The sequence below is a fragment of the Aotus nancymaae genome, unplaced genomic scaffold (assembly GCF_030222135.1).
Source record: "Aotus nancymaae isolate 86718 unplaced genomic scaffold, 86718_ANA_hifiasm-v0.15.2.pri h1tg000029l, whole genome shotgun sequence".
Classification (NCBI taxonomy): Eukaryota; Metazoa; Chordata; class Mammalia; order Primates; family Aotidae; genus Aotus; species Aotus nancymaae.
The window spans coordinates 3,161,718-3,175,288 of record NW_026988442.1 but is presented as its reverse complement, the minus strand read 5'-3'; the positions used below and the strand labels follow the sequence as shown (position 1 = coordinate 3,175,288).

Below are 13,571 nucleotides of genomic sequence, written 5' to 3'. Positions count from 1 at the left end.
AATTATTTAGGAAAATATATCCCAAATATAGGCGTGCACCCTACTCCAGCACCCAATAAAAAGCAGCAGCAATTCATTTACATTGTGAGTGGCCTGTAGCTTTCTACATTGGCATGAACTATCCAATTTATTTCTGTTTACATCTGGAGTATTTTCAACTTTGACCTAGAAATACGCTGATTACCATTTCACTCCTTATCTTTAGATTTCAGTTGCCCATGGCAACCTTGAATTACAAGGTTGAACAAAAGTTGCATTTTACTTGAGTGGTTTGTAATTTTGAACTTGAGTTCATGTTTCCTAGGAGTTGTTTGTCTATAGGTGTCAGTCCAGACCTTGGCTGTGGAGGAATCCAGTCTGAATTTGCTGTGCCTCCACTGGGACTCAGTGGGCTTTGTCAGTTTCTGAATAGTTTTTGTTTTCATTTATTGGGACTGGGTACTCAATTCACAGGGGTAATGTGAATTTGGAAACTGCACTCACTCATGGGTTTCCAGTTCCCTTTGTGGATGTTTTTTCACAATGTGCTCCATGAATTATTTGCTTCCTTGCCTCATCCCCAAGATTACAGATTGGGTTTTCCCAGTTCCCATTTCAAGGGTGGGCACCCCTGGCTCTATGCAGGGACTTCAGTTTCTGCACTCCAACACCCAGCATTCTGAGGCCTCCTCTTCCAATCTCTCCCAGCCCCGCAAAAGGGAGAATCAACTCTGTTAACTCTGAGTTCCTTTGTTATTTCTGTGACTTGAGGATTTATTTTCCTTATATTCGAACTCAGCTATAAATTTAAGTAAACATGTATGTACTGTTTTATTTTGCATTTCCCTATGTTTGGAATTGAAAAGGAAATTTTCAGCCAGCTATATTGACTCAATGTCCCATTTGCAATTTATTCTAAGGAAACTTAGTAGAAAACAAATAACCAAACAAAAACTGAAATGGTTAGGATATAGCATGTGCTCTCATTTTCCTACACGCCACTTTCCAACGATCCTTGGGTAACCTGACTAACCTCACTCTGTAAATTTCATATGATCCTGTTATTTTTATTCTTGAAGTAAGATTCATGAGATTATTCTAAAAATAAAATGAGGCCTTGCATGTTTGCTCAGGCTTAGTTCTGAAACCACTCATTCTATGAATGTATTTTTTAATGCATTTCCCATTGTTTTTAATATCCACTTTACTAACTGATGATGTTGAAGTTAAAATACTATAGTCCTTGTGGTAATTCTTTGTAAAGTTTTCTTAGTCATTGTATCCCACATTCAGAGTTCTACATTTTTTTTTGTTGTATTTTATAAAAACTATATTAGATTTTGTTTTCATTTTAGAATGCTATTTTTATGCTGAAAAAATTCACATTACTATAAAAATGAGAAATAGAAAAAATAAAGATACTCATAATTCTAACAGTTTATATTTTAGTGTTTCTTTTCAAAGTAGTTTTGTATTCTTTAAAAAATTGTCATAGTTATTATCACAGTACTTACACAACTATAGGTAAACTTTTTTACTTATCACAATAATATAATTATTTCTCCCTGTTTTCAAAGCCATTTATTGGTTGATATTCTTTGACTGCATCATATTTCTTTAAGTGAGAGCATTATAATTTGTTTTACAGAAACACTTAAGTTTTATTGATGTTTTTGCTGTTTCTTGACTTGTTTGTTTTAGTTGTACTATTTTCTCTAATCTTTAACAGTTAATTCCAAAATATTCTGAGCAAGATAATTACAGTACCATTATTATCACTCCTGCCTCTCAAAGGTTAGGAGATATCTTTTAAAAGTGTTAAAAGACCATAATACATTAAATTTTAAATATATACAGCATGTATTTTACATTTCAAAATTGCTAAGAGATTAAATTTCAAATGTTCTCACCACAAAAAAATAAGTATTTGAGGTGATAAATATGTTAGTTAGCTTTATTTAATTACTCCATGCTGTATTTATAAATCATGGCATCACTTTGTACTACATAAAAACATTCAATTATAAATTGTCAATTGCATTTATATATCTGTGTATGTACACACACATATGCACACACATACAACAGACGCTCCCAGAGAGGAAAAAATAATAGTAATTGAAAATATCTAATGAGAAAACAAACTGAAACAAGTGATCCTATGTCTATATTCAAGGTAACATAACCATACAAAGAATACAATTACTCCGAGTGAATTATAGCAGAGTAATATAATTGTGCATCCTTAGTGGGATGTATCTGATAAATAAAAAGAACTTCAAAAAAGTCTGAAGCTTTATTTGCTTATTGATAAGTCATAATATTGAAACTATTTCTGTATATATTAATATAAAGCAAATAAATAAATATGCTAAAGTTATCAGAAAGCAACCTTTTTAGGAGATGTATGCTTCAGTATTTACAGGTGAAGTGTCATGATGTCTGAAACATTTTCAAATGACTCAACAAAAAATATAGAGATAGACAATATATAATGCATATGTGGCAAAACATTGAAATTAAGGTGGTTTTCACAGGCCGGTTTTGTTTTATTTTTTGGTTGTTTTGCCTGTACAAACAATGCTAAAACAATGCTATTTTTCCTGTACAAAAATAAATATTCTAGTGTATTCATTCTTATATGTTGGTGGGTTTGTTTCTATAGGCCAAATTCCCGAAAATGGAGTTGCTGCATTACAAGCTTCTGTTTTCCTACTTATAAATTTTGTCAAATATTGCACAATGTTTCAAAGTATCAATTTCTCAGAATGTTAGTGCTTCTTTAAAAGAAATTGGTTTTATATTTAATGAATTAAATTAAATGTAATCAATACAATTAAATGTCCCTTGAAAAGGCATGCCATTGCATTTCTCTGATTGCTAATGAGATGCTTTCATCTATGTTTCAAATATATATCTATATGTATTTATCTTCCTATCAATTGCTCTATTTATGCTCATTTTTTCAGAGAAATGGATTATTTTCATCTAGATAAAGATATCTATATTTTTCTTTCTTACCTTTTTCTGTCTTGCTTCAGAAGGTCTCTGTACCCCATGATTATACAATTATTCACAATTATACTTTTGGCACATTCTCCTAGACAAAAGCAAGTAACGATCCTAAGATTGTTATTGGGTTTATATTTTATATTAAGATCTTTCACACACTTCATTGGGCAAAATGACCTGAGTTGGACTGGAATTCCAAAACCTTGCAAATATCTGTCTACACATTCTCCAGTGGCATTTTTTTTAAAGTTTTATCAATTCTTCTTTGTTATTCCACTGTGGCTTATTGTTCTCTGGTTTCAATTTGTTTCCTTAGAAAATTGGTTTGATTGTCTCTGATTCATAACTCAGTAACCTGTCTTATTTAATATTTATGCCACGTTTATGTCATACTGGGTTTTGTTTGTCTGTTTTCCGATTGTAAGCTAACCTTCATGAGTAACTGCTTGCTCCTTGGTCTCCACTTATGTTTATGTATCTAAAAGTTTTCCTTAACTAAATCAACTCTGCCTTTTTTAAAGACAGATGAAAAGAATGTCAGAGGGAGGAAAGCATCCCAAGTACAAAAATCTTTGATAACATAGGCAGAATTGAATACATTTGAATTTAACTGTATTGCCTTTTCCTGCTTAACTACCCAGAGTTTACAAAAATGACTAGTGAGCAATGTCTTTTGAAAATCAAGTTAACTGAGAAATTTAGAATTTAAGCCTGGTTAGTCAAATTGAAGAACTTGACCTATAATAAAACAAACTGACAACACTCTTCTTTATTGATATCTGAGCATATAATAATAACTCATCTTAAATTTAGAGGCTAAATTCAATCATATTCTTTCCTCTTTCTTGTTCATTTTCCAAAAAGAGGTCTTATGAACTTAAGATCAAACAAACTCATGCTTGACAATGTTATGCTACAAAGGCTCCAAGGCATAGCCTACAAAATCACTTTTGTCTTGAAAATCTATCTGTCCTGTGGTGATTTTTTTCCCAAGAATATGCTTTGAGGCCACAGCAAGGAAAGCATGGGGCCAGCTGAGTTAGCTTATGAGTATTTTATGGGGACAGGACACATATAAGATGCCTTTCTGTTCCCCTCACTCAAAGTTATGGCCATAATACTGTTGCTTAACAACCTACCACAAAAATCAGTAGCAAAACAATAAGCATTTGCTGAATTGATGAGTCTATGAACTGGTTCTGGTCTGGACCAGGCTCACCTGATCTCAGTAGATTTGTTCATACCTGTGGTTAGCTGGGGGTCAGCTAGGAGTGAGCTGGTTTAGCATAGCTTCACTTGTCAACTGAAGTGATAGAAAGGATATAATAACTGAGCCATGTGTCTCCTCTTCCAGCAAGCTAGGCTGAGCTTGTTCACATGATGGCTGAGTAAACTTCTAACTGTGAGAGCAGAAGCACACAAGGCCTTGTGAGGTCTGAACTCAGAACAGCATATACTTTTGGCACATTCTCTTAGACAGAAGCAAATAACAAGGCCTCCCCAGATTCAAGAAGATGAGAAATACACTCTATTCTTTGCTGGAATGAGCTGCAATGTCACGCCGCAAAGGTTGTGATTACAAGGAGGAGAGAAGAATTACTGCCATTTGCACAACCAATCTACCATTCCCACCTAACACACTGTTTCACTTGCATAGAACAGAAATTCAACACATATTAGAGTACAAAACCCAGAATGTGGCAATTAGATAGGATGATGCAGAACCCCAGAACAGGGGCAATCAAGAGGAAACCCTGGTGATCTGTGGAGGACCATCTAAGCCTAGGATTGTGGGGAAGGAAAATTAGGAGGGATCTAAACTGGAATTCCACAGTTGGACCTAACTTTTGGAGTCCCCTGGTTAAAGCCAAATTTTTTTTTTTTTTGCATTTTAGGTTTTGGGGTACATGTGAAGAACATGCAAGATGGTTGCATAGGTACACACATGGCAGTGTGATTTGCTGCCTTCCTTCCCTTCACCTATATCTGGCATTTCTCCCCATTCTATCTCTCCCCAACTCCCCACCCCCTGCTGTCCCTCCCCTATTTCCCCCCAACAGACCCCAGTGTGTGATGCTCCCCTCCCTGTGTCCATGTGTTCTCATTGTTCAACACCCACCTATGAGTGAGAACATGTGGTGTTTGATTTTCTGTTCTTGTGTCAGTTTGCTGAGAATGATGGTTTCCAGGTTCATCCATGTCCCTACAAAGGACACGAACTCATCGTTTTTGATGGCTGCATAATATTCCATGGTGTATATGTGCCACATTTTCCTTGTCTAGTCTATTATTGATGGGCATTTAGGTTGGTTCCAGGTCTTTGCTATTGTAAACTGTGCTGCAATGAACATTCGTGTGCATGTGTCCTTATAGTAGAATGATTTATAATCCTTTGGATATATACCCAGTAATAGGATTGCTGAGTCAAATGGAATTTCTATTTCTAGGTCCTTGAGGAATCGCCACACTGTCTTCCACAATGGTTGAACTAATTTACACTCCCACCAACAGTGTAAAAGTGTTCCTATTTCTCCACATCCTCGCCAGCATCTGTTGTCTCCAGATTTTTTAATGATCGCCATTCTAACTGGCATGAGATGATATCTCAATGTAGTTTTGATTTGCATTTCTCTAATGACCAGTGATGATGAGCATTTTTTCATATGTTTGTTGGCCTTATGTATGTCTTCTTTTGTAAAGTGTCTGTTCATATCCTTTGACCACTTTTCAATGGGCTTGTTTTTTTCTTGTAAATCTGCTTTAGTTCTTCGTAGATTCTGGATATTAGCCCTTTGTCAGATGAGTAGGCTGCAAAAATTTTTTCCCATTCTGTTGGTTGCCAATTCACTCTAATGACTGTTTCTTTTGCTGTGCAGAAGCTGTGGAGTTTGATTAGGTCCCATTTGTCTATTTTGGCTTTTGTTGCCAATGCTTTTAGTGTTTTGGTCATGAAGTCCTTGCCTACACCTATGTCCAGAATGGTTTTGCCTAGGTTTTCTTAAAGCCAAATTTAAATCTGCTAGGGTAAAGGTTATAAATTCTCCATGAGCCCAGTGGGGCTCATGAATGTGATTTAAATTGATTGCCAACAATAAAAACTCAGGCTCTTACATAAAGATGTAGATTTCTGACTTCAATTGAAAAACAAAACTCTGAAAAGCATCAGCTAGAACTCAGTTGTTGGTACCCCCTTTAGACAGAGCCTGCCGTCTCTAGCTCTTCAGAACCCCCACGATTCCTACTTTCTGGCACACAGCCTGCTTCTCTTATTTTCATGACTTGCCTGGCCCCTGTAAACATCTGAGTTTGCAACTCTTGGGCTGGAATAGCTCTAGACCACTTATGGATAGGGCTTTGTTGGAATAGAGCCAGAATTACCCTGTATACTTTTTATATTTTTTTTACAATGAACAAGTATTTAGTTTATAAGAAGAAAAAGCAAAAGGTCTAACTTGGAATGTAATAAATACAATTTTGAAATTAATTAAATAATAATGGCTTTATAAAAAGAATGAAATATATGGCCTTTAATATAAGTCATGAGGCAGTGACTTAGTTTAGAATCTAATACAATCTACTACGGTCCCATGATAAAAGTCTACTAAAGTTGTAACTTAGCCACAACTGGGTCAATTGTTATAAATTATTATAAATCATTATTAAAATTAAATTACTAAAATTTAAGTTCTTAGAATTAAATTATTAAAAATGTTAAAAAGCATTGGTTTAGGTATTTGACATTTTCTCATGTTTTACTTCTTTTTTTAATAATTAAAAAATAGCACTTATCAAGCACTATGGGGTCTTGTCCACCAATGAGCATTAACCTAAGAGAAATTGTCTACTAGTCAGGTACCATATATCCATAGCTGAAGGTTCCCCAGTCCAACCTATAAGAGAACAGCAATCTGTTGCTTTCTTAAAACAGGGTCACTTGCTTGTCTCCTTTCCCTATCTTCTTGGAAACACATGTGTTACTGAATTAAAATTGAGGTGAATTGATGATGAGGTCTGAATGGTGGTAAATGGAGGCTGTCAAACACCAGGCTAAGATTTCACTCGTGCAATAGAGTGTGACATTGTAAAAGCTCCACTTCCTTCTAAATTGTTGGAACAGCAGGGAAAGAACTGGCAGTTGTCTTCTGTTTGCTGCTCCAGTGTCTCATATGTGCCGACATGGAGAGTAGGGCCCTGTTCAAGGTGCTCCATCACAGCCATGTGAGTCCAGGGCCCTGAGTGCTGCCCGCAGTGTATTTCCTCCTCAGCTTATCAGAATGTACACGCTAACAAATAGACTAAAAAATACCCCACATTTTATATCTGGGGAGAATAGTTGACTTTCAATACTCAGCCTAAGCCATTTTTACCAGATACCATGTTTATTTTTATTTTTTATTTTCTATTTTTTCTTTTTCTTTGATATTTAAAGAATTTTTATAGATTTTTTAAAATCTCAACTTTTATTTTATATTTAGAAGGTACATGTACAGGCTGTTACGTGAGTATATTGCATGATACTGAGGTTTGGGATACAAATGATCCTGTCACACAAATAATGAACATAGTACCCAGCAGTTAGTTTTTCAAGCCTTGTCCATAACTCCCTCTCCCCACTCTGTTAGTCCCTAGTGTCCATCGTTGCCGTATTTATGTCCGTGAGTACGCAATGTTTAGCTCCCACTTATAAATAAGAATGTGCGGTATTCGGTTTTCTGTTCCTACATTAATTTGCTTAGGATAATGGCCTCCAGCTGCATCCATGTTGCTACAAAGGACATGATTTCATTCTTTTTTATGGCTGCCTAGTATTCCATGTTATATACATACTATATTTTCTTTATCTGGTCTACCACTGATGGGCACCTAGGTTGATTTCATGTCTTTGCTATTGTGAATAATGCTATGATAAACATACAAGTGCATGTCACACACCTTTTGATGCAAAAAAAAAAAAACAAAAACAAGTCATTTGAACTAGATCTATAATCCATTATCTGAGATTCTTGGGGCCTGTTGTTTTTAAGATTTCTTAAATTTTCTGATTTTAGAAAGGCAATGCAATGCATATGCCATGAGCATAACACTCCAGGGAGACCTGAGTCATCCTCAAAATCAAGCAAATGAATGTGTCTGCAGTTAGGTGCACCAATAGTCATATGATGGGGGATATATGAAATTATACATATTTCATGTATAATCATCCCAACATCAGTTCACATCAATGAGTTTACACAAATTTGCAAGAAAAAAAAAGAAAGAAAACTTCTGGATTTCAAAACTTTGGGATAGATAAGGTTTTACTTAATATAAATTAAATAATTTAGTATTGGCAAAATTTATCTGGCATAGAAGCAAGAGTGAAAGGAGTTGAACTAAAGAGAAAGCTGCTGACACTGTCTAGAAAGAGGCTAAGACTCAGAAAGACAGATGCCCTGGGGCCGGCTTCACCCTGGCATTCCAGAAATCAGAACAAGACCCCGAAGTTGCCCTGAAAGATGGAGGATGCACAGCCAGGATCAAGACAAAAAGTAGAACTGGGGTCTGAGGGTAGAACCCAGACAGGGAGCTATCAGAGTGGCCAAAGCAGATCAACCACCTTGGCATCCCCTGAGAGCTGCTGAGAAATGCAGGAGCTCGGGCCCCACACAGGCCTCCTGAGTCGGATGGAATCAAGATCAAAATTCCAGATGATTTGTGTGCACCTTAAAGTTTGAAAAGCAGGAGGAAAAAAATCCAGGTTTTAAGGCCATATCTTAAAAGTTGCCTCAAAGCTACTAAGGGTGTGTGGGGCAAGCATTTAGCCTTGCACGGTGTTTCAAGGATTATGCTCCCTGGTTACCAATTGATAAGCAGAGAGAATTTTATTTAAAATTCAGGGTTTTCGCTTGGGCTCAGCACAGCGCAGCTCCCTAGCAGACAACTCTCCCTGCTGCCCACCTTCTCTCCCCATCTACCAGAGAATCGCAGCTTTTGTACTATTTTATAACTGAGACATCCACGTAAGTCTCCATTTAAAGAAAGAGTTCCAAGGACTTTAAACCATCTGAAAATTCTCCAGGGCATAAAATAGACACATTAAAAGACAGTTTAAAGGGTAGCTAAAATAGTTTACAAGGCAAATAAAAATTAGAATGAAAAATGAATCAAAGTAAAGAGGTGGTGAAAGAAGTCAAAATAAGACTAAAGCTGCGCATCCCAAAGCCCACGCCACACTCCTTCGTCTACTCGGCTTCTTAGGTAGCTTCCCCTAACCAGGTTCATGGCTGACCTTGACAAGCTCAACCATCAATGGTTCTCAACAGCTAAATGTAAGAATTTCAGATCATTTTCTATTATTTCTGACACCTTTTTCTCTTTTACTTTTTTTCTTTTCTTTTGTTTTTTTTTTTTGTTGTTGTTGTTTTTTCTTGAGACAGAGTCTCACTCTGTCACCCAGACTGAAGTGCAGTGGTGTGATCTCGGCTCACTGCAACCCCTGCCTCCCGGGTTCAAGGGATTCTCCTGCCTCAGCCTCCTGAGCAGCTGAAATTACAAGCGCCTGCCACCATGCCCAGCTAATTTTTCTATTTAGTAGAGATGGGGTTTCACCATGTTGGCCAGGCTGGTCTCGAACTCATGACCTCAAGGAATCCACCTGCCTCACCTTTCCAAAGTGCTGGGATTACAGGCGTGAGCCAGCATGCCCTGCAACTGATACCGTTTTTCAAAAGACCCACGTGTGTGGGGGTGTGCACGCACGCATTTGTAGATACCATTATTCATCTTATTCCAAGTCTTTAGCCTTATTGTGCCACACATAACTTGAACTTGACTTTCAGCTACAGACAAATGATGTGTCCAGCTAAACTTTGTTACATCTCCTCTATAGGTGACCCATGAATGATATTTTAACTTCATGTATTCATCGCCCCTTTGTACATCTCTTTCAGAGAGTTTCTGTGGGGGTGGGTATAGAAACATAAACAACTTCAAGTCATCTCCTTACTTGATGTCTCCCAGCTGCAGGTGGAGCTGGAGCAAGAATACCAAGACAAATTCAAAAGACTGCCCCTTGAGATTTTGGAATTCGTGCAGGAAGCCATGAAAGGGAAGATCAGTGAAGACAGCAATCACGGTTCTGCCCCTCCCTCCCTGTCCTCAGACCCTGGAAAAGTGAACCACAAGACTCCCTCCAGTGAGGAGCTGGGAGGAGACATCCCAGGAAAAGAATTTGATACTCCTCTGTGAATGCTCCTGCCAGGCCTTCAGAAATTTGCATGGCCACTCCGGTGTCATCAGACTCTCTCTTATTACAAAAATCACTGCCCAGGACCATCTTCCCAAGAAGCATCCCTTAGCCTAAAATCCACACCAAAGGGAGAGTTCCAGAGGAATCCATGCAGAAGCCCCATGCCCAGGCTCCATGTGTCACTTGGAAACCTCTGCAGGTCTACTAGTGAAGAATGCATGTATGTGAGATTTTTGTTTTCTTTCCAGTAGTAAATTCAAAGCAAGCAACTTGCAGGCTCCATGGAACTATTAATGAAGGACGGTGTCTTCTTTGAAGAAAATCGAGCTCATGTTTTTATTCAAAGCTCTGGTGTAAAGTATTTCAAAGTCATAGAAATAGTTTGAGAAATGCATAGCATTATTTAACACTATTGAACAGCCGACTTTGAGCATTTTTTTAACTGCCCCTCAACTACCATTATCTTCAAGTCAACGTGCATATTACATTATTTCATACTTTGCTTTGCAAGCACTGGTGGCTTGCATTTTGCTAATTTATTTATCATAGAGCCATCAGTGTATTTGTTACTGACATGGTTTTATTAGATACTGTAGTGATTCAAATAAGTTTGTTTTCTATTTGGAAAAAAAAAAAAATCACTTGATTGTATCCTTATCCAGTGAAGCCATCCCAAGACTTAGCAATATGGATTGTACATTTGGCTGCATGAGCAAGTGGGCCACACATTTCCAGCCAGTGTGCTGTCTGAATTGACTATTTGCACTCAAAGTCTGGGTATTCATTGGTTGTTAGCCTAAAATGATCAAATAACTACAAATGGTCTGTTGAATAAAAATAGTTGAGCTGATATATGTTAACCAGATATTCAATCAGAGTGAACAGATTCCAGTGGTTATTTTGCTGTTTGACATTTCTTATGGTTCATTTATTTTTAATATAGAGAGGAAGATTGAATATTTATGTAGAGACTACAAAGACCCACATGTAAATGATAGGTATTATCTCCATGTATATATGTACCCACTTAGTCATGTAAGTACATATACACATACACACACACAAGTGTAGATATGTGCTTATTAATTGACAATGACCCAGATCTCTTCCACAAGACTTAAAACCAAAATTCAGGGATAAATGGATAGAGAAGAAAAGGGTCAAACATCTAGATTACATGGATGTTAAGTTATATGGAGATGCTAAGAAATAATTGATGAAGCCATTGATGCAAACTGACATAGATTTAGAACTTAGAATATGAATTCAATTTATATTTTGCAAGATCAAAAATTAGATGTTAAGTATCAGATTTTAAGCTTGTTTTAATGGTCAAAAAATTAGGACAGAAATATGGACATTTATTAGTATCCTCCATTATTTTTAAGACTGACACATTTCTATTTTATTCTAACATAAAAAAAACTTTCATTATATATTTACTAAGTACATTTAACTCACTTAACTGTGTCTCTGTAAGTTCCTATTTTAGGTGGCATAAGAGAAACAAGTTATGTCAAGGCAAAACTGATCAAAAGCATAATTGAAAGTTCTGAAAAAAGAAATAATAATAATATATAGAAAAATGTAACAGAGAGTAACACAATGAACATTGAATTTAAAGCCCAGAAGCCAGATGCTCACAGTTTTATTTTACTTTAAAATAAACCTGTCTCATTGTAGCTTAATGAAATATCTTAAAATGCAAAAACCAGTTGTGTCCTGAAAACTGTGTTTCAAGAATTTAATATTTTTATGAAAATTATTTTGTTTAACTTTAAGCAATAACTAGAGATCACAATTAAATTTTAATCAAAATGAAGGCTTAATTCAAACATAAGAAAACAGTGTTTAATTAAAAAAAATCTAGTAAGATGCAAGAGGAAAATCGCATCCTCTTTGGAAATGATGATATTTTGATCTGAAGGGTTTGGGGTGTTAATTAGACATTTAATAAAACTTAACTTCCACTGAAAAAGAAGTATTTTGTAAATCGTTCTACTTTTTGCACTTTGAAAGAAAGGCATTAATCATAAAGAAGCAAGAATGGTCAAAATTGAATGCTGCATTTTTATAAACAAAATTACAGACTGTCTGAAATTGCAGAAGAATGAACTAACAATAGCATTCATAACCAAACACAATGGTGATTATTACAGAACATTGTCTCACACTTTAGTCCAGAGATAGACTAAGGTTGAATAACCTTGACTTACGCAAAACTGTTTTGGTAGTTGGATTTCATTATCTTAGTGAATTTAGTCATTTTACAATATGTTTGTATTTGGCCATTTACTGCAATCACATTTTTATATCTGTACAATGACACTTTTTGCAGTTGTGGGGTAGTGTGTAACACTGTCCATCTTGCATCATTGAAACTACTACAGTGATACTATCATTTAATAATATTAATATTACTTGAAATAGACTAAGATAAAGAAAAGGGGTCTATATAATGTGCAGTTTTGTGCCTTTATGTATTTGCCTTGTTCTTTGTTGAATGTGTGAAATTCTGTACTGTGGTTTTCCCTATAATAGAGAGTAGAGCTGTGTATTAAATTAGACTGTGTCTCTCTGATACCTTTACACTACTGAGACTAGCATGGTTTTGGCCATGTAAACCAATTTTCAAAGTTCTAATGACATGCCAGGTGTTTTTGGTTTTTTACATTTCATTTTAAAATTTCAGCATCACCATACATTAATTAATACTCCTGTAGTAGATAAGCAGTCATGAAATAATTCCAAAAGAAAGGGCCATTGCTTGCATTACTTCTTTGAATTTAATGTTGCGCTTGTGCACTGTATTAATATTGTTTGTGATGGATTGGACATTGTGACTCTTGCCTTTTAAGAAGAAACAAATGATAGGACAAAGTATTTGAAGCTCTTAAAATGTACATATTTTGGTTCTTGTATCTCAAATTATTTAAAATGCATAATTCACATTTTTGTAATAATTCTATGCAATTTTGTGGCATGACGTTTCTTCCACTTGTAATTTTATGTGCTTTCATCATAAATCCAAAGGAAACAATAAAAATTTCTTAACACAACTCAGTTGTTATTTCCTGGTGTCAGAGCCAACCTTCTTTTGACAGGCAAAGTGGTGGGAGGGGGCATAATGCCAGTCTTTAGGGCCATTGTGCCCGCCCTGACAGGGCACATCTGTGCCTGTAAAGGATATTGGGATGCTGCAATGTGTGTGCCAGAGGACACAGTTGTCATTGCTGTCATTCCACCACCCTCCATCCAGGAGGAGCATTACACTTGCTGTTGTTTCCATAATGGAGATCCTCTCTCCCTTTCTCTCTTCCTTTCTCCCTGTCTTCCTTGACCAAAGTTAAGG

The 13,571-nt window shown here is 36.2% G+C and overlaps 1 protein-coding gene across 2 annotated transcripts in view; it reads left to right on the top strand.

Annotated features, from left to right (window-relative positions):
• PLCB1 (phospholipase C beta 1) overlaps positions 1–13,278 on the top strand; it is a 747,552-nt gene extending 734,274 nt beyond the window's left edge. For both annotated transcript variants that reach the window (XM_064382245.1, XM_064382246.1), the window contains one exon: positions 9,991–13,278. In XM_064382245.1, the coding sequence (XP_064238315.1) occupies positions 9,991–10,218 (228 nt within the window). In that variant the 3' untranslated portion in view covers positions 10,219–13,278. The remainder of the gene's footprint in view (positions 1–9,990) is intronic.
• Positions 13,279–13,571: the final 293 nt, after the last annotated feature.